General features: G+C 44.4%; 1 protein-coding gene across 1 annotated transcript in view; it reads right to left on the reverse strand.

Moving 5' to 3' along the window:
* The window catches only part of LOC311531657 (amine oxidase [flavin-containing] B-like), an 83,034-nt gene extending 61,113 nt beyond the window's left edge, over nt 1-21,921 (reverse strand). The window contains exon 1 of the mRNA XM_084649235.1: nt 21,744-21,921. Coding sequence (XP_084505361.1) covers nt 21,744-21,789 — 46 coding nt within the window. The 5' untranslated portion in view covers nt 21,790-21,921. The remainder of the gene's footprint in view (nt 1-21,743) is intronic.
* Nucleotides 21,922-22,303: the final 382 nt, after the last annotated feature.

The following is a 22,303-nucleotide window of genomic DNA, read 5'->3' on the forward strand; positions in this document are numbered from 1 at the left end:
ACAGGTGGATGAAACAAACAAATGAGAGGGTGGAGGGAAGAGAAGTGGCAGATGAGGTGTCAGTAAAACAAGCATATTTTAGCACAATGAGCATTACATAAGAACAGCCATACTGGGTCAGACCAAAGGTCCATCTAGCCCAGTATCCTGTCTTCCGACACCGGCCAATGCCAGGTGCCCTAAAGGGAATGAACAGAACAGGTAATTATCAAGTGATCCATCCCCTGTCGCCCATTCCCAGCTTCTGGCAAACAGAGGCTACGGACACCATCCCTGCCCATCCTGGCTAATAGCCATTGATGCACCTGTCCTCCATTAATTTATCTAGTTCTTTTTTGAACCCTGTTATGGTCTTCGCCTTCACAACATCCTCTGCCAAGGAGTTCCACAGGCATGTGCTAGCATTAGTTGTAGCTTGCCACCTGCCATGTCATTGTCAGAGAGTAGTTTTCTGAAAGCATCACCTATGAGATTAATTTTAAAGAGGGATTTAAAGGTAGATAAAGTTACGGTTTGATTAATTTTGTTGGTGAGTTTTTCCCACTCTCACACAGGATCATGGGGAAAAACATAGAGGTGTTTTGGGTGGGGAATGCATTTACACAATTAAACAGTGTTTACTTCAGAAGAGGAGAGGTTTTTGATGTAGAAGTGGGGATGAGTTGCTCCCTAGCTGAGATAGGGCTTTGTGTCTTAAAACTGATCATTCCAAAAACAGACCTGTCAGCCAGCAAAGCTCAGGTGGAGCCCCCGGATAAAAGATGGAATCAAACCTGTTACAGCATAGTTTGCATCAATTTGGTATTGGTGTGCAAAAGCAAGGGAGTAGATAGGATGTAGCAGGAGAAGCAACTAACAGAAACGTGTAAACCAACACTATTTATACACCTTTCCCGCTTCATTTACATCCAATATGTACCATACCCCACTGATTAAGTCACCAGTTAAATTGTTAGTTTATTCTGCTTTACAAAATGAGTCCAATGTACAAAAGAGGTATCTTGCTTCAATATTTAATGTGTTCCAACCAACTACCTACCCCAAACCAAACATAACATATGGTTTATATGCAAGCTATGTAGTCAGAATGTACAGCATGAACTACCTGTTTGATCAGCTGTCACAGTGTGTGGTGGACTAAACAGACTGCATTCAATGTTTGATCTCAATGGTCTAAACAGCATATAAAGAGCATCCGGCTGACAAGGAGGTTACAAAGACATCTTTTTTCTCTCTCCCAACTGAATTACAAGGTAGGAGCTAAACAACATAACGGAAGAAGTTTGTCTAGCAGAGGAAGAAATACATTATTTGTATTATGAGCAGAAGGGTTCGAGTTGGTTAAAACTTATCAGAACTTTTTGCCCAATTATAAGAACATGAATCATCAAATAGCAATCAATCATTCATAATCATTGTTATACTGTGCAAAGTGGGTGCAAAGTATTCCCTCATCAGAATGTTTGATTTTTCCAGCCACTTTGCCCAAGTATTAAATATCACACGTGGCAAAAGGCAGGGGAGAATCAGACATCAAAAATATTCACCAAAGTTATACCTTGTGACAGGGTGTTGGCCCTCCACTCCTGACATCCTGAACAAATGGCTCTGATGCCTCCGGTTTGTAACCACTGGTGTGTATTAGTGTTATTACCAACCACGACTCTCTTACACTCCCATGCAGCAATTCTATTACAGTCTCATACAATCATCATCCCCTTTTGCCAGAAAGAAGAGTGGAAAGAGAGCCCTCCGTACAAAGATCTTCCTTTACCCTAGCCTTTCTCACTCCTTCTTTCCCTCCCTGAGCCCTTCCTTCCAGTGCTCTTTTAAAATCACTTGCCTGTTAATGGGATAATTAGCACATTAACTTCCTAACCCAAGGCTGTCCTAGTAATCAGGCACACCCCTGATTGCTTAGGCCTTTTCTGTGAGGTGCGGGGGGTGGGAGGGGAATGAACTGGACAGGACCTAATTGGTGCTAAAAGTGACCAGAGTGCTGGCTCAAGCTCCATCTCATGTCTGTTTTTCAAATCAGGTGGCTGAGGTAGACAGGATCAATAAGTTGCCCAAAGCCACAGAGGCAAGCAGTGTCCAGCTATGATTAGAAAATCAGGAATTGCTGTCCCCCATTTCTGAGCTCAAACTACTAGATCACTCCCCTTCTCTCAAGAAGAGAGCTGGGGGTCAAATGCACTGCAGGTTTCTTAAGCCCTTTGCTGCTGGCCTCTACTGCAGCCTCTATGGGTACATGTCAAGTACATAAAAGGTTGTTACAAGGAGGAGGGAGAAAAATTGTTCTTCTTAACCTCTGAGGATAGGACAAGAAGCAATGGGCTTAAATTGCAGCAACGGCAGTTTAGGTTGGACATTAGGAAAAACGTCCTAACTGTGAGGGTGGTTAAGCACTGGATCAAATTGTCTAGGGAGGTTGTGGAATCTCCATCATTGGGAATTTTGAAGAGCAGGTTGGACAAACATTTGTCAGGGATGGTCCAGATAATACTTAGTCCTGCCTTGAGTGCAGGGGACTGGACTCTCGAGGTCCCTTCCAACTCTATGATTCTATGATTTCTATGATCTACAGTCCAAGTGGAGATGCAATTCTCGCATGGGTAGACATACTTATGCTAGCTTTAATCTTACAAGCATGGGTAACAACAATAGTGAAGACATGGCGGCATGGGTTTCAACACAGGCTAGCTGCCTGAATACAAGCCCATTGGGTACCTTGGGAATGTACTCAAGTTGCTGACTCGCACCACCATGTCATCACTGCTACAGTTACCTGTGCTTTCTAGATCAAAGCTAACACCATGCTACAGTCACACCTTTACCTGCAGCGTAGACATACCCTGAGAAGCAACATCCTTATACATGCCAAAGTTGAAGGTCAGAACATCAAAGGTGTGGGTAGCCACATGCAACAGTTACAAATAGTAACTGGATAATGATGAAGTGGTTTGTCATTCTTTGCCTCTATTTCACCAGTGATAACATGTCTGTTTCTTTACAATGGTCCTTCATGGCTTCAGAAGTTCCTTTTCTGGTTACTCAGCTAGATTTCAGGTTCTGGACAACCAAGTACTATTGAGGCCATGTCTTTTTTTTCCTGCCCTTCAATGCATTCTGTGCCAAACAGTCATGATACAATTTTGTTGAGCAAACACAATTTTTGCAGGGACTACACACTAACGTTATTATCAAGCAAGCTGTCTGAACGGACAGCACAAAAAAGGCTTGTACTGCCTTTGTGAAGATATATGGGACTACCTGAGCTGTCTTGCTAAATGTTTTCAATTTGTCAAAAGAACCACATCCTATGTCTACACTGCAGCCACCTGCAAGCATAGCTACCTTAGTCAGGGATGGGAAGAGATGTGATCCCCAACTGATATAGTTGTGCCAGCAGAGGCCCCTAGGGCACACACAGTTAAATTAGCAATGCTGTTCTTTTACCAGTGTACTTTGTCTCTCTTGTGGGGGGTAGTTTTACTAAAGCATTACAAAGCACAGCTTTGCCAGTGTACCTGCATGCACACTAGGAGCGCTCTGCAGGTATCGTATAATAGCATTCTTATACCAGTAAAGCACTCCTAATCGAGACATGGGCTAAGAGATTAAGGCACCAAAATTCCAGTGAATAAGATTTGGGCCCTAACTCCCTTAGGCTCTTTTAAAATCTCAACCATAACTTCTAGACATTAGGATGTCTTTACAAGTGGCCCAGCTAAATCTGCTACATTCCACTGAGCCACATGCAGAATTTCCACACAAATGATTCAGATCTGGGGCAACATGGTCTGTGACCACTGAAGTACAAAAATTTGGACAATTTATTTAAAAGAATCCTTTATGTTCACAGTTTAAATCACAAAGGTCTAAATCCTTCAGTCCTTACTCAACAATCCCACTGGCCTCAGGGCTATTTGGCTTTTTATTGGTTTTGCACAAAAGTCTACACCACATGAAAATCCACTTTACTCCAAAGGAAGCACAATACACTGTATTATCAGTTTAGCAGCACAGCTAGATCATTATCAGCACACACTGCACATCCTCACTGACAATACAAATAACTTAACTGTGTGCTTGTGAGTGCACCAGGATACATTCTGTGCAACGTAAATTTGAAGGAAACTTTTCACATACTGTCAACAGTTCTGGAGTTAACTACACCTCTGCCCCTTCCATGGTCTGCTCAAAGGTGCCCCTTTAGGCCTCAGGCCTCCAGACTTCACCTTTCTGTGGGCAGGTACCTGCATTCCTCTCCCTCCCGCTCCATACCAGAATTTTAGGGTTGCAGTCCCTGTGCGATTCACTGTGCGTATCCCACTGAGATCGGACCTGAGTCCAGTGCCTGCAGTTCTGCCCCCACCTCCAACACCCAGGGGCTATGACAGGGTTACCAGCGACCAGCTAGCTTTTTGGACAAAAACATTACAATAATAAAATAAACAGTCTACACAAATGCTAAGCCTATCAGGTGTCACCCATCTTCCACAGGGAGACCCTGGCAAGTTTCTGAAATCCTTTAACCCCCTCCAACAGGGTTTTACCCTCTTTGTTAAAGTTTCGTGTCAATTTGTGGATCAAATGAAGACCCATCTTGGACTTTTATAAACTTTTGGGCCTTTGATCCCCAGGCTCTTAAAACAGGTAAAACCAGTCAATGCCCCTTTCCCCAGGGATAAAACTTCAAAGGCTGGGTAGCTGCATAATCAGCAATGGGACTTTTCATTAGTCACCCCCTATTTATTCCAGATTCCACGGGAAACCCACCTGATGAGCCGGGAAAACAAAGACATGTATAATACTTACTGATACAAGAGTCCATGAATATTGCATGTGCCCCTAGTGTCTGGCACATCTCAAAATAATAGTCTTTGAAATTTCCATGCTTCCAATGTCTCACATCTGTCAAGCCCACTTTTAAGTTCTGTAACGTTACTGAGTAATGGTTTTGTACACAACATGGAATTTTGCCATTAAAATCAAAGTTCAGTACAGTAACTACTATAAAACTATGATGAAATACTAGGACAAATGTATTCTTATAACACAGAGAACCGGCAACAAGAACAATACCACTACCTTATCTTTAAGTAATAGAGATATTAAATTACAGCTATCAGCTTTACTACAACAGACAATGGGAATTTGACCAATACCACCCAGCTTAACTAAACTCTGACAGTTTTATAAGAAGAAACTTTGACCTTATGATGAAACCACTCGCAAATCCTAAGCCAGATATGATGAACACAGGCTTAGCTTTGGGACTAATATAAAAATTTTGTAAATATTATCTGTATCTCTGTTTGCCAGGTGTTGTATGCTGTCTGCTTGGGGAAGGTTACCAAGCTCCTTCCAGGAACTAAAATCAGTGGAGGAGAGGGGTAATTACTGCAGACCATAGGACAGGTAGCCAACTCCAAAGAAATACTAGCCCCTGGGATGAACTGCATATGCTACTTCAGACTGGTTCAAGAGACACAGGGACCACAGAAAGATTTTTGGTATAAAGTATCAGCTTAAACTCACCAAGAGGCCCTCATTTTCATCCAACTGACATTCCCCTTTGACCAAAGGGGAGAGGAAGCAAACCCTGCTGAGGGGTGTGAAGGACTGAATTTGCTAGTGTTTCCATGCGGAAGAGGGGAGGACCTTTGGTAAGCTTAGCATGCAGTTAGACGTTTTATTGTTTTATCGTATGTTTTTCTGCATAATGCTTTTGTCCCAAAATAAATCTACTGTGCCCTGTGTAAGGATATTTGGTCTCTGGTAAACCACTGTCTTAACCTTTGAGAGAGAGAATGATACTGCAAGTGCTGAGCTAGTTCAGATCTGTTGGGATAATCAGAGTGAATAAAAGGGAGGCTGCAAACCTCCCACTTGGAAGAAGAGTCACAGGACTCTGCCTATAGAGAGGTGATGATGGCTGGAGGCCTGAGACCTAAGTGGGTATCATGGAGCAAGGGAGAGGTGCAGTTACCCTGAAGATGTGACAAGTCCATCATTACCTCATGCTTGAAATTATGCAAACACATCCTTAGCTAACTCCTGAATGGTTTATTGTACCAAAAGTATTGTCAGCTTATTTCTGCTGCGACATCATTGCAGTATGAACCTGCAGTGCTCAGGTTTTCTTTTCTATATGTGCACAACAAACAAGCCATTTCAGCTTCTGGCCACAATTCCACTCTTTGGACTGCATCCTATCCACTTACCAGCTGTATCTTGGGGACTATCAAACTAACAAGATCTGTTTTGGCAATCCTAGCAAGGGTAGAATAGAACCTTTTACTATGTGTTTGTACAGTGCCTAGCAAAATGGAGCCCTTACCTCGACTAGGAACTCTAGACTTTACTACAATCCAGATATAAATAATAATCATAAAATATGGCACTTGGTGTCTGCAGCTGTCATAACAACAAGGCAATCCCTTAAAACTGTACGCAACGAGAAGACATCATAAAGAACCACAGTGCTTAAGTGGCTGGGAGCTAAGAGTGGGGTTGATAGCTGCACAGGGAAAAGTATGTCCCTAGCATTATTGTTGCTTTTGCTGTAACCAGAAATTAAAGAGAGATCAGTGTTCCCAGAGGCACAGAATTGGATCTGTTGGTGACCTCTTGACTTTTGCAGTTTTGATAATAACTAAGAGAAGAGAAAAAGAGAAAACAGAGAGGAGAAAGAAAGTTGAAAGGGAAACAGGACCATGTTGCAACTCAATTGTGCCCAAGATGGCAAAGTAAACTGCCTTTACATGTACCTCACTGGAAACATAGCATTCAGATTTGTTACTATTTACCTCTATCTCTGAAAAACCCCCCCCAAAAAAATCCCCAAAACGTTTAGAATAGTGTCAGCTCTGATACAATTAGAATTTCGAATGACTAGCTGCAAATATGCAAGATGTTTGTGCACAGACATGCCATAATAAAGGCAGTTTTACTGAGAATCCAAACTTGCTGACCATTTGATCAAATGGAGACCTTCAATATCAAATCCCAGAATTAGAGCTGAATCAGAGAGTCTGAAAAATCTACTGAAATAAAATTAGGTTTGCAATTTGTGTCTTAAATAAATAACGAGCTGAACTTTAAGACAAAGTTGAGACAGCCTTTCCTCTGCCCAACCTGACTTTCTAAGCCCTGGTCTACACTAGGACTTTAGGTCGAATTTAGCAGCGTTAAATCGATGTAAACCTGCACCCGTCCACACAATGAAGCCCTTTATTTCGACTTAAAGGGCTCTTAAAATCGATTTCCTTACTCCACCCCTGACAAGTGGATTAGCGCTTAAATCGACGTTGCCGGCTCGAATTTGGGGTACTGTGGACACAATTCGATGGTATTGGCCTCCGGGAGCTATCCCAGAGTGCTCCATTATGACCGCTCTGGACAGCACTCTCAACTCAGACGCACTGGCCAGGTAGACAGGAAAAGAACCGCGAACTTTTGAATCTCATTTCCTGTTTGGCCAGCGTGGCAAGCTGCAGGTGACCATGCAGAGCTCATCAGCACAGGTGACCATGATGGAGTCCCAGAATCGCAAAAGAGCTCCAGCATGGACCGAACGGGAGGTACGGGATCTGATCGCTGTTTGGGGAGAGGAATCCGTGCTATCAGAACTCCGTTCCAGTTTTCGAAATGCCAAAACCTTTGTCAAAATCTCCCAGGGCATGAAGGACAGAGGCCATAACAGGGACCCGAAGCAGTGCCACGTGAAACTGAAGGAGCTGAGGCAAGCCTACCAGAAAACCAGAGAGGCGAACAGCCGCTCTGGGTCAGAGCCCCAAACATGCAGCTTCTATGATGAGCTGCATGCCATTTTAGGGGGTTCAGCCACCACTACCCCAGCCGTGTTGTTTGACTCCTTCAATGGAGATGGAGGCAATACGGAAGCAGGTTTTGGGGACGAAGATGATGATGATGAGGAGGAGGTTGTAGATAGCTCACAGCAAGCGAGCGGAGAAACCGGTTTTCCCGACAGCCAGGAACTGTTTCTCACCCTAGACCTGGAGCCAGTACCCCCCGAACCCACCCAAGGCTGCCTCCTGGACCCAGCAGGCGGAGAAGGGACCTCTGGTGAGTGTACCTTTTAAAATACTATACATGGTTTAAAAGCAAGCATGTGAAAGGATTACTTTGCCCTGGCATTTGCGGTTCTCCTAGATGTAGTCCTAAAGCCTTTGCAAAAGGTTTCTGGGGAGGGCAGCCTTATTGTGTCCTTCATGGTAGGACACTTTACCACTCCAGGCCAGTAACACGTACTCGGGAATCATTGTAGAACAAAGCATTGCAGTGTATGTTTGCTGGCATTCAAACAACATCCGTTCTTTATCTCTCTGTGTTATCCTCAGGAGAGTGAGATATAATTCATGGTCACCTGGTTGAAATACAGTGCTTTTCTTCAGGGGACACTCAGAGGAGCCCATTCCTGCTGGGCTGTTTGCCTGTGGCTAAACAGAAATGTTCCCCGCTGTTAGCCACAGGGAGGGGGGAAGGTTGAGGGGGTAGTCACGCGGTGGGAGGAGGCAAAATGCGACCTTGTAACGAAAGCACATGTGCTATGTATGTAATGTTAACAGCAAGGTTTACCCTGAAAGAGTGTAGCCACTGTTTTATAAAATGTGTCTTTTTAAATACCGCTGTCCCTTTTTTTTTCTCCACCAGCTGCATGTGTTTCAATGATCACAGGATCTTCTCCTTCCCAGAGGCTAGTGAAGCTTAGAAAGAAAAAAAAACGCACTCGCGATGAAATGTTCTCCGAGCTCATGCTGTCCTCCCACACTGACAGAGCACAGACGAATGCGTGGAGGCAAATAATGTCAGAGTGCAGGAAAGCACAAAATGACCGGGAGGAGAGGTGGCGGGCTGAAGACAGGGCTGAAGCTCAAATGTGGCGGCAGCGTGATGAGAGGAGGCAGGATTCAATGCTGAGGCTGCTGCAGGACCAAGCCAGTATGCTCCAGTGTATGGTTGAGCTGCAGCAAAGGCAGCTGGAGCACAGACTGCCACTGCAGCCCCTCTGTAACCAACCGCCCTCCTCCCCAAGTTCCATAGCCTCCACACCCAGACGCCCAAGAACGCGGTGGGGGGGCCTCTGGCCAACCAGCCACTCCACCACAGAGGATTGCCCAAAAAAAAGAAGGCTGTCATTCAATAAATTTTAAAGTTGTAAACTTTTAAAGTGCTGTGCTTAAAGTGCTGTGTGGCATTTTCCTTCCCTCCTCCACCACCCCTCCTGGGCTACCTTGGTAGTCATCCCCCTATTTGTGTGATGAATGAATAAAGAATGCATGAATGTGAAGCAACAATGACTTTATTGCCTCTGCAAGCGGTGATTGAAGGGAGGAGGGGCGGGTGGTTAGTTTACAGGGAAGTAGAGTGAACCAAGGGGCAGGGGGTTTCATCAAGGAGAAACAAACAGAACTTTCACACCATAGCCTGGCCAGTCATGAAACTGGTTTTCAAAGCTTCTCTGATGCGTACCACGCCCTCCTGTGCTCTTCTAACCGTCCTGGTGTCTGGCTGCGCGTAACCAGCAGCCAGGCGATTTGCCTCAACCTCCCACCCCGCCATAAACGTCTCCCCCTTACTCTCACAGATATTGTGGAGCACACAGCAAGCAGTAATAACAGTGGGAATATTGGTTTCGCTGAGGTCTAAGCGAGTCAGTAAACTGCGCCAGCGCGCCTTTAAACGTCCAAATGCACATTCTACCACCATTCCGCACTTGCTCAGCCTGTAGTTGAACAGCTCCTGACTACTGTCCAGGCTGCCTGTGTACGGCTTCATGAGCCATGGCATTAAGGGGTAGGCTGGGTCCCCAAGGATACATATAGGCATTTCAACATCCCCAACAGTTATTTTCTGGTCTGGGAATAAAGTCCCTTCCTGCAGCTTTTGAAACAGAGCAGAGTTCCTGAAGATGCGAGCATCATGCACCTTTCCCGGCCATCCCACGTTGATGTTGGTGAAACGTCCCTTGTGATCCACCAGAGCTTGCAGCACTATCGAAAAGTACCCCTTGCGGTTTATGTACTCGGTGGCTTGGTGCTCCGGTGCCAAGATAGGGATATGGGTTCCGTCTATAGCCCCACCACAGTTAGGGAATCCCATTGCAGCAAAGCCATCCACTATGACCTGCACATTTCCCAGGGTCACTACCCTTGATATCAGCAGATCTTTGATTGCGTGGGCTACTTGCATCACAGCAGCCCCCACAGTAGATTTGCCCACTCCAAATTGATTCCCAACTGACCGGTAGCTGTCTGGCATTGCAAGCTTCCACAGGGCTATCGTCACTCGCTTCTCAACTGTGAGGGCTGCTCTCATCTTGGTATTCATGCGCCTCAGGGCAGGGGAAAGCAAGTCACAAAGTTCCATGAAAGTGCCCTTACGCATGCGAAAGATTCCCAGTGGCTGCGGAACGTCCCAGACCTGCAACACTATGCGGTCCCACCAGTCTGTGCTTGTTTCCCGAGCCCAGAATCGGCGTTCCACAGCATGAACCTGCCCCATTAGCACCATGATGCATGCATTGGCAGGGCCCATGCTTTCAGAGAAATCTGTGTCCATGTCCTGATCACTCACGGGACCGCGCTGACGTCGCCTCCTCGCCCGGTATCGCTTTGCCAGGTTCTGGTGCTGCATATACTGCTGGATAATGCGTGTGGTGGTTAATGTGCTCCTAATTGCCAAAGTGAGCTGAGCGGCCTCCATGCTTGCCTTGGTATGGCGTCCGCACAGAAAAAAGGCGCGGAACGATTGTCTGCCGTTGCTCTGACGGAGGGAGGGGCGACTGACGACACGGCTTACAGGGTTGGCTTCAGGGAGCTAAAATCAACAAAGGGGGTGCCTGTACATCAAGGAGTATTTCAGGCAGGACTTCACGGAGGGTTCCAATAAGAAATGGTGCACCTAAGTTATCGTTCTCATTGGAACAAGGAGGTTAGCCTGGCCTCTGATTGATACATGGCTATATTTACCTCACTGCACCTTCTCTGTGAGTGACTGCAGTGTGACCTAGAGGAATGAGTCCCCTAGACAGGGGAGGAGGCAAATGAGTACAAAACAAATCTGGTCTATTTCTTGTTTTGACCCACTCCATCTATCTTTTACATCTTTGGCTGGCAGCAGATGGTACAGTACGACTGCTAGCCATCCTCATCTCTTGCCTGCCTGGCAGAAGATGGTACAGTACGACTGCTAGCCATCCTCATCTCTTGCCTGCCTGGCAGAAGATGGTACAATACGACTACTAGCAGTCCGTATCGCCTGCCCGCTCACCATAAGACGGTTCAATAGGACTGACTGCAGGACTAAAGAGAATGACCTGATCAAGTCACTCCAAATTTAGTCCCTGCGCCCATGTCTGCCCAGGCGCTCCCAGCCGACGTGGCCAGGAGCACCTCGGACACGACGAGGACGACTACCAGTCGTATTGCACCATCTGCTGCCAGAAGGCAATGGGTTGCTGCTACTGTGCAGCAATGCCGTACTGCGTCTGCCAGCACCCAGGAGACATAGGGTGACAGTTACCTGAGCGGGCTCCATGCTTGCCGTGGTATGGCGTCTGCACAGGTAACTCAGGAAAAAAGGCGCGAAATCTGCTTTTGCTTTCACGGAGGGAGGGAGGGAACGGGGGCCTGACGATATGTACCCAGAACCACCCGCGACAATGTTTTAGCCCCATCAGGCATTGGGATCTCAACCCAGAATTCCAATGGGCAGCGGAGACTGCGGGAACTGTGGGATAGCTACCCACAGTGCAACGCTCCGGAAGTCGACTCTAGCCTCGGTACTGTGGAAGCACTCTGCCGAGTTAATGCACTTAGAGCATTTTCTGTGGGGACACACACTCGAATATATAAAACCGATTTCTAAAAAACCGACTTCTATAAATTCGACCTTATTCCGTAGTGTAGACATACCCTAAGAAAACTCAGCTCTAGAATTTGGAAAGCATCTTGCTTACCTTTGCCCTTTTATAGTCTGAAGGCTAACTGATAACTTTCCCAATAAGTGGGTTTTAGCTTTCCCCAGTTTTGCAGCACATGCTCAGTGTATGTATACATACACATTTTTAATACATAGTTGCCTACTGCAGAGCAGAGACCCAGTTAAAAGTGTTATTTAAAACAGTGTAGGTCATTAGAAAGATGCAGACGTTTATGCTTCTACACCAGTGGTCTCCAAAGTGGGGGGCGCACAAGACGATGGATTGGGCGGCGCGGCAGGAGGAGCACCGCCGGAGGGACGCGGGGGGACGAGAAAGAGGGGTGGCCCTGAGTCCTCCAGCCCGCGGAGGAGCAGGGGCAGCCGCGCAGCCAGCGGCCGGAAAGAAGCGGCGCTTTCCCTTCAAAGCCGCTTCTCTCCGGCCGCTGGCTGCGCGGCTCCCCCTGAGTCCTCCGGCCCGGGCTCGCAGGGCTTTAGAGCTGCAGGCCGGGGCCCTGAAGTCCCTCAAGCCCCTGCATTCCGGGTGGCCCTGCCTGCGGGGGGGGGGGGGGGCAGATCCCAGAATCGTGGCCATCGGGGTGGTGCTGCGCTGAGCAGAGCCCCCTGCACACCCCCTGCACCAAACAGGAGCTGCCCCAGGTAAGTGCTCTGCACCTCCTGCCTGCCCCAGCCCTGAGCACCCTCCCAGACCCCGCACCCCACCCTGAGCGCCGGCTGTATCACAGAGTGTTCAACCAAGATTTTCAAAAATAATAAACCATAGTCAATCACACTGCTCTCACTAAAAATACTATTATTAACAATAATATTTAGTGAGAGCAAAAAGGTTTTTTGTACTGTTAATATTTTTTTAAAATATTGTTTATTTCATCTTTATCTCATCATTTTTTAATTTCTATTTTTTGTGTATGCTTTATAATGTACATAATATAGTAGTACAGTAGTACATGTTTATAATTTATACATAAATACATATATTGGGGGTGCATGCTTAAAAAATTTTTACTGATAGGGGTGCGCGATCAAAAAAGTTTGGAGACCACTGTTCAACACCGTGGGTGAAATCCTCTTCCATTGAAGCTAATGGCAAAGCTCTCATTGACTTCAATATGGTAAGGATTTCACCCTGTGTCTTTAATATTATATTAGAGTACCATGTTGCAAGCTATCTTGCTGCGTAAGGAAAATGTCCTTTCAGAAAATATTAAAACTAAACTCTGTCTAGTGATCAGTGTCCTTATAACCTCGTGAATAAATATTACTGGTTAGTTCTTGACTGGATTTGAATGAGACTGTTGTCCAAAGGGTAACAAGTTGAGTATATGGTATAAAAACCATAGGTACACTGAGATACTAACTTTGTAGTGGTGAGTAGATATTGGGATGAAGGAAAGGGAGAAATTGGATATAAAGACCACATGGCCCACCAGAGGTCTTACTGAACCCACATGACCTCTGTTCAATGTGGATAAAAATCAGTTACTCCCACTGAAATCAATGAGAATTAGGCACCTACCCTGCCTAGGTGTTTTTAAAAATCCCACTAGGCATCTACATCTTTAGGCACCCAAAAACCTCTGAAAAATCTGGCCCATGGTGACCAGAAACAATCCATCGATTCACCAACTACAATTAATACTTCCTTTGTTTAATAAATCAATTAATTTTAAATGCAAAATCTATTATGATAAACATTTTTCTCAATGATCCAACACATTTAAGCTAGCTTTATTTAACTAATAGAAAACAATTTTAAAATGCTGTTTTTCTCCATTTTTAGTTGAATACCAATTTCCATCCAAATGCAGCTTGACAAAAATCCAAAGTAATTAAAAAAAATCTAATGAATAAGAAATGTAACAGTCACCATTTTCTAACTTAGTAAGAAATGTAAAAATTCTGACTCTGAATAAAATGTATATTAGACAATATAATTCCTTAAATAAATGTGTATAGATATAATGTAACTTCTTGGTAAGTAAAAAGAAGTGCCAAATATAGTGTAAAGGCTAAATTGAGTTGCAATTAAACATGTTTTAATGATTATACCAACCAAAGAGAATGAACCTTTCTTTAGGAACATTAGTAAAAAGTGCAGATGCAAAACAACATTAAAAGCAACTGTTGATATCAATGTTTCCTGCTTGCTTATTTAAATCACAATTAAAATTGGTGATTGATTTAAATCCATCCATCCTGCTCTGTTAGCAAATCTGGATCAGATTAGTAATGTTGACTTGGCTAGTCAAGCATACGTAAAAATGCAGACAGGTGCTTTAAACCTGATAAATGCAAGGTCTTTCTGCCACACAGTAGCATAAAACCACAGAGATTTAAAAATTATTATGTCATCTAATCTATCCCACTGTCAGTGAATGATTATTCCACATAGTGCTTCATCCACTATTTCATAAAATGTTAGACACCACTGATGAGCTGTCCATTCTTAATAAAATGTTCTATTATCTGATCCTTGAAAGTGAAGTGAGACTGATTAATAGCTTTTAGCCTAGGCAGGCTGATGATGTGAAGCCTTCTTGGGAAATTCACATGTGTAATCTCTCTACCTTTATGCACTTTTGCAGTCCATAACACTGGCATCAGTCACTATAGACAAAAGATGTGGATTCTTCCAGTATGTGTATCCAAAAGAGTCACCAGTGAATTCTTCATACAAAGAGTAGGTCTTCTATCTTTTTTTTTTTAAAGTGACAATCACCATAGTACATAGAAGCCAAATATATCATAAATGAAGTTATTTCTATGTGCAGAGTCAATGAACATTGTTTGCTAATAATGTTGTATATTGTGAATGCTTTCTCATGATCATGATAATGTAAAAGCTTTTCCTGCTGATGCATCTATCTGAGCCTCCAGACATTACATCTTTTGCAATTATAGTGGAAGACTTTTTCAAAATCCACTGTCAGGCCCATTGATTAAAACAGGCCCAGACATTTTGCCTGTTTGACATGTGCATTGGTTACCAAACCATCCTGATACAACATACAGTTCACTTCATGCATCCAATGAAGTGAGCTGTAGCTCACGAAAGCTCATGCTCAAATAAATTGGTTAGTCTCTAAGGTGCCACAAGTACTCCTTTTCTTTTTGCAAAGACAGACTAACACGGCTGTTACTCTGAAACCATAATAGACCTGTTTGCCATACAAGGTTTATTGCTGGTTACTATCATCATATTTGTGAATATACAAGGAACCATCGAGAGGCCAAATGTCAGGTTCCAGATATTTAGTCTCATTTTACTTTATAGTGAAAATGAAGGTAATTGGGGACAAAAAAAAAACACCTTTGATGAAAGAGAGCAGCGGGAATGTGAATGTAGAGGACCATTAAATCTAATGATGCTAGAAACTCCCTGGATCAATGGGTATTAGAGCAGACATAATTGGCATTCTGAGGGACTAATTGACATTCTGAAGGACTACACTCACAGGGACTGCTTCACCCATTTAAGGTTGTTTCATCCACCCTAATATTTTTAAACAGTGAAATATCTGGCATAAATATCGTATAATTTAAAAAACTTTGGAGATACTTACGTTAATACTGCTCTCAAAGATATTTAATTATGACAAAAATTGTCATCGTCCCGCCCCCCGCTAACTGGGATATCAGGAAAGTCTAAATTACTTCCAGGACAAAAGAGGTAAATAAGCTTTGATCACCTATAGTCCCACTGCAACATACACCAGTTTATCCTTGAACAGTGACAGGTTGTCCTCTACTGAGGTCTTCTGAGAAATGGGATGAACATCATCATATATTACCTCTACTACATCTGACCTGCTTTCATAAAGTATATTTTTATTGGCTCATAGATATAGTGAGAGCTATAGCAAGTATGCAGTGCATTCAAGCATCATATAAACAGTAAACAAATCTTAGGAGAAAGAGGAGGATAGTCTCATGGTATCATCATGCTCTAAATATCTAGAATTATTTTATAGAGCCAAAATTTCGGTTGGATTTTTTTTTTCTTCCAGTAGATTTTGGTTTAAACAAAGTGGACATGTCAGGTTTCTCATGCTGAGAAAGAAAAGATGCCTCTGCCATGACGTTAGCTTAAAGATTTATTGTCTCTTTTAACACAGCCTCTTTTAAAGCCAAGAAATCACCTACATTTCATTCTTAAAGCCAATCTGAACAGCAAGAGATGGCAAAGGCAGGCTGTTCTGAAAACACAACTGGGAAATTTAGAGAAACTGTTACACTCTGAAGGGATTCCAAAAAATCCATGTAAAGTAGCTATTGCCACTGGTATCACATAAATTAAGGCTCTCAGCTGGTATGGTGGGAGCCCCATTGCTTTTCATAGAATATCAGGGTTGGAAGGGACCTCAGGAGGTCATCTAGTCCAACCCCCTGCTCAAAGCAGGACCAATCCCCAATTTTTGCCCCAGATCCCAAATGGCCCCCTCAAGGATTGAACTCACAAGCCTGGATTTAGCAGGCCAATGCTTAAACCACTGAGCTATCCCTCCCCCTCTTTTTTCATAGTTGTCTCCATCTTTCTGTCTAGGAATCTCTTCAGGAGCAAACAGCTGATTCTAAAGTAAAAGACAAATCTATCACCAAGAGATTTTAAGCTTTCTTACACATCCCGTGCTAAATTTTTGTTTAGCATCAAATGGCATTATATAATGTACGGCCTGGTGCTTTCACAAGGACATTTTTAAATCAGGAGAGTTTCTTCCTGAATAGAGCCCATTTCTTCAGTCACTCCATGCACAGAAACTCCAGTGACTTCGGCAGAAGTTCTACCCTCAGAATAGAATCTGACCCTTAAAAACTACAAGATGAACAACCATAGCATTTTGGTTGTTACTTCTTCCCACAGGAAGAGAGCTAATGCTTCCTGTTCCTCTGCTTCCTTAGTTGGCTTAATAATTGCATTAAGAGATGACCTGAAATCTTCAAACAAGCCACAACAATAGGTTCTTTAGCCTCTAAGGGTATGTCCACACTACAGTTGGGAACGAGCCTCCCAGCTCAGGAAGACAGACTCAGGCTAGTTTCGCTCAAACTAGCACACTAAAAATAGCAGCGTGGACATTGTGGCACAGGCGGTGGCCCAGGCTAGCCACCCAAACTCAGACCCAGGGTGTCAGGCAGGCTTGGACTTGGGTGGCTAGCCCAAGCCACCACCTGTGCCACCACATCGTGCTGTTCTTTGTAATGCAGTAGCTCAGGCAGAGCTAGTGCAAGTCTGTCTACCCTGGCTGGGAGGGTTGCTCCCCACTGCACTGTACTTATACCTGAAGGATATGGAGAAGAGCAGATTTTCATTACTGAGTTAGGAGCTGAATCAAACTGTTAAATTTTATTCTTTGTTTTTCAACAAACTTCTATACTAAAAGAGCCTAAAAATGATTAAACTGGGGGAGTAGCAGCTTGGGTTGGAGTCTCCTCACCTTACTAAGAGGACACTGACTGTGATGGCTCTGAATGATAAGAAACTGGCAAAGAAACTGGCAAAGATCTAATAGATCCTTTCCATCCCTAAAGGTTGAAAATCTCCTATCTAAATCTGGATGTAAAGAGGCTACAATGGATGGAGCTGCTTGTCAAGGGTGGCCAGAGCACTATGGATAGGCATACTTTTAAAGCATTTGTATGCATCTAAATAACAAACATCGTTGGAAGGAATCTGTTTTGTATGTTTGCTCATATTGCTAGATTAGCACTGCAAATGATGCATTTCCACCTGTATTTTGCCTTCTTTTTTGCTGGTTTCTGTAACTGCTAAATCAAGGATAGTTCAAACTTTTACTGACCATTTCCTGAGCATTTTGCCTCAGGGGGTCTAACGATGCCTGTCTCACAGAATAGGGTGACCAGATGTCCTGATTTTATAGGGATAATCCCAATTTTGGGGTCTTTTTCTTATATAGACTCCTATTACTCCCCACCCCCGTCCCGATTTTTCACAGTTGCTATCTGGTCGCCCTATGCCAGAAGACATGAAAAAACTGAAGCACAAGAGACTTGACTGATATTCCTGTAGCGTGAAGGCATGACGCTTTGTGGAGGAATGACCCATCCAGTCTGGACTGGGGACAAATCTGGACTCAGTAATATGAGTTGCATTAAAGTTGATCTGTTCCGTTTCCCAGTGGAACCAACACAACCACACAGCAACTGTCACCTACACTCTACTTGGTGTTCTCACCAGGAGCATGGAGACGTAACTATTATTTTATCATTCAAACGTACGGTCGGTGCTTCCCAAACAAGTATAAATACAAGGTCACTGCCCCAAGGATTTTAAAAACTAGACAGACAACTCCCAGGTGGAGGATGGCTGGTAGGAAATAACTGAAGATAAATGAGCAAGTGGAGGTGTTTAATATCTTGCTTGGTTCCACTTTCTTTGTGGATGTGTTATTTTGCTAACATCTCTTGGAGCACAGGACTAGCATTACTAGGCCAACAGAAGGTAAAGTGTTTTGGACAGGTGCTGACTTAATCCTTACAATGACAAAGCAAAGTGATTCCTTGCAACCCCCGTTATTCACTTCCATCTGCAGGTAGCAAAGAATGAAGCCATTGCTTGAACAGCATAAACCACCTCGTCTCTGCCTGGGTTTTGGCCATTTTTTCAGAATTTATTACAGAAGCTGTACAGGAATTCCACACAAATGTTCCCATGGCAACAATGAAAAAACAAGGTTATACAAAAAATACCTATTTATGTCGTGCCGGACTCTCTGACTCCACTCATTAAGCAGAAGGGACCCATAGTACTGATGCTGTCTAAAAACATGCAACTGAAATCTGTTTCATTTAGAAGACATGATCGGAAACTACAGTAACATTTACTATAATAGCCTTTCAGTGTGAAATAATGTATGAGTTAAAAATTAGCCAAATTCTCAGAATCATTCTTAGTTTACAAAATACTAGTGGTTTCTTTTTTGCTGACAGTTTAAAAAAATCAACTAACAAAACTGCAGACATATCAAGTATTTGGAACTTTTAATAATTAATAAAATTTAGTCATCACAGAACTGGTTTTGGATAATTTTGTCAGTGAATCTAGTATCAAGTGCCATAAAAAACTAGTCTGCACAAATAGATACTTTTAAGTTAATTGAACACTACTTAGGAAGGCCTCTGAAACTGACACTGCATATGGAAGAAGCCCAATTTGTAAATTACACCCCTTAAATATGATGGTTAAAAAAATCCTAAGTGGGTAAAATATAAAAAGCAAATAGTAGAAATAAAAATGTCATGCAAAAAGTTAGATTTTGTCATTTGTTTTGTGAAAAGTGCATGGATTTATTTATTTGTTCCTAGTTATGGAATAAGTTCCTGGTTGATTTGAGGACTTAAGCATGGGCTTAACTTTCAGCACGAGGAAGCCGATTGATTTTAATGGGACTATGAGTGGCTTTTCTGGACAAATGCTTAGAATATCTTAAAATAATTTAGCCCATTTTCAGCGCTTTCAATTCACATTTTCACTTTCCCTTTCACTCCTCCCACCCCTCTTCCTCCTCCAAACAGGTAAAATCCCAGAAGTTTCAAAATTAGCACTGTCTGACTTGCGCTCCCTCACAACAATACTGAAATCAGTGGATGAGAGACAAATCCTGCGTTCCTTGTGTAGGTAAAACTTCCATGGACAACATGGGAGTTTTGCATGTGCAACAAAAGCATGATTGGGTAGTAAAACAAACAAAGAAGGCAGCAATAGCGTATGTCAGGGGTGGTCAACCTGAACCTGAGAAGGAGCCAGAATTTACCAATGTACATTGCCAAAGAGCCACAGTAATATGTCAGCAGTCCCCCCATCAGCTCCCCCCGCCCCGCATCTCCCGCCCACCAGCAGCCCCACAGATCAGTGCCTCCTCCTCCCTCCCCGCACCTGATCAGTTGTTTCGTGGCATGCAGGAGGCTCAGGGGAAGGTAAGCGAGGGCAGGGCCGGCTCAGGGGAGGGGGCGGGAAGGGGTGGACTGGGGGCAGGGCCTGTGGCAGAGCCAGGGGTTGAGCAGTGAGCAACCCCCGGCACACTGGAAAGTTGGCGCCTGTAGCTGGTGCCTATACAACGAGCCACATATTAACGTCTGAAGTGTCTGACTCAGAAAACACGAGAAGCTTTGAGCCAGCTCTGTATTTCATAAGAGCTAGTTTGTCCATCTCTACTTTCAACTTCAGTTTTTTTTCATGGATTTTTCATTAATCCATAAGATCCATGCCTACAGCTCTCCAATCCTCTTCAATCAACTTGATAATAGGGGCATCCATCAGCTGCTTTTAGAAAAATGCATAGGTAATGTCTGAAATAAAATGTATGTAGCACATTAGAGATCCATGAGGAAGCACTAGCATGCAGTCCTGGAAGGGGTGGGAAGGTAGAGGGTAGAATAGTTGATGGTCACCATCCCTAGACAGCTTGTAGAAATAAGTGTTATGTGGTTTTCAGGGCAGCTCTCAAGTATTTATTGAGTTCTACAGAGTGCGACCACAGGAGAGTGCTATTTTGATTCAAAATGTAACCAGAACTTGATAATAGGGTTAAGAAACAATTTGATTATGAAACCGGTGGCAGAGCAGATCTCTCAATCCTTCTGGCCTTGCTAGGACTTTACTCTTACATCAACTGCAGTGAGAGTGTGCTTGACTAAAAGCTGCATAAATACCAGATTAGCCCCTATATTAGACATCATCATCATCTCACTCATGGATGCTTCATTTCCTTTTTAATGCAGTATTAACTGAAATTCAGTAACAGAGCAAACCTTATGCTCAAATAAATTGGTTAGTCTCTAAGGTGTCACAAGTACTCCTTTTCTTTTTGCGAATACAGACTAACACAGCTGTTACTCTGAAACAGAGCAAACCTAGAAGCAATCCCCTCCCTTCACCCATGCTTCACCCTCAACCCAAGCCACATTTCAGGGGCAGTGAATCTTCTACTTCTTTCATGAAGAAAGTGAGCATACTCTTAGTTACACCGGTATTAGTTCTTGCAAAAAGTATTATTTCCATTAACTCAGCTCTAGTGAGCTAATAATCAGTGATAAACTGTAAGAAGTATTCTCGGTTTGCTGACAGAATGCACTGCTGCAGCATGCACCTGTGACAAGAAAACATTTGGTGACAGATTTCCCTGCTTGTTTTTTTTCCTAGCCTACCTGAATAATAAGCCTTTCCAGTGTCAGAAATGCAATTCCTACACAGTGGGGTTTGTTTCTGTGCAAAGGGCACTATTTAGTCCATGGAAAGAGCTGAGCTATGAAGAAAGGGCTTGTCGCTGGTTTGGGTGCTCAGATGATGTGCATATAACCAGCTAAGTTGGAGAGCATTCGTTTGGGTAATGAGCTTGTGTGTACTAAGGGGTGTGTTGGGCCATTAAACAAGGGGTCCTACTACCAAGCATTGAAAACCCACCCCACCCCCCGCACTTGTGGAGCGGCGCTAGGCCAGAGCCGTGGGGATGAAGGCAGCGGCTCCTCCAGCTGACAAATGTCAGCTCGACCGAGAGGAGCGGCTGGAAGAGGCAGTGTCCAGACACCGACGGAAGCAGAGTTTCCTGCCCCCTGCCCCAGCTCTCCCTGCAGGGCTGGCCCCGGGGAGAGCAGACTCCCAGCCACAGGCTGCTGCAAACGGCACCTGCCTCCCCCGCGGCCAGGGCAGACAGGGACGGGTTTAGCCGCCCTGCTCCCCAGCTACCCCAGGCGCGCAAAGGGGGCAGGCTGGGACCCCCCCGCGGTGCGTGTCCGGAGCGGGGGGCCGCACTGACCTGAGATGCCGCCCCCAACAACGATCACGTCGCATTTCTCGCTCATGGCTCAGCCTCGGCTCCCGGAGCAGCTGCCGCTCGCGCCTGCCTCGCTGCCGGCCGGAGTCTGACCGCGGCGCTCCCGGCCCCGCCCGCCGATGGCAGCGCGGGGGCGCGACGGGGCTGGGGAGCTGAGTCAGGCTGCAAAGGGCAGGTGAGCGCGCGCCCGCCCGCAGACCCCGCACCGCTTCGCCCGCGAGCCGCCGCCACCGCCGGGGCTCCAACCTCTAAAGAGCGGGGAGGGGTGGGGCGACTTCTTTCCATTGAATACTCTGTTTACCTTCCTTTTAAGAGCTAGTCTTTCTTTATAGTCTTTAATTACCCTCTACACTCACAAATTAGTCTTCTTGTTGACTTTTCTTTGTACCCTCCCTTAAACTGAGCTGTAATAAAGAGAACCCTCATCTGAAAAAAATAAAGCTGAAACCAAATAAGCATGTTTTTATTTACTGGCTGTACTGTAGCTTAAAAATTCAGGACCCGGATTTCAAAGTCCATTAGGGCCTTTTCTTTGTCTTACC

This window comes from Lepidochelys olivacea (assembly GCF_965140295.1).
Source record: "Lepidochelys olivacea isolate rLepOli2 genome assembly, chromosome: 1".
Taxonomy (NCBI): Eukaryota; Metazoa; Chordata; order Testudines; family Cheloniidae; genus Lepidochelys; species Lepidochelys olivacea.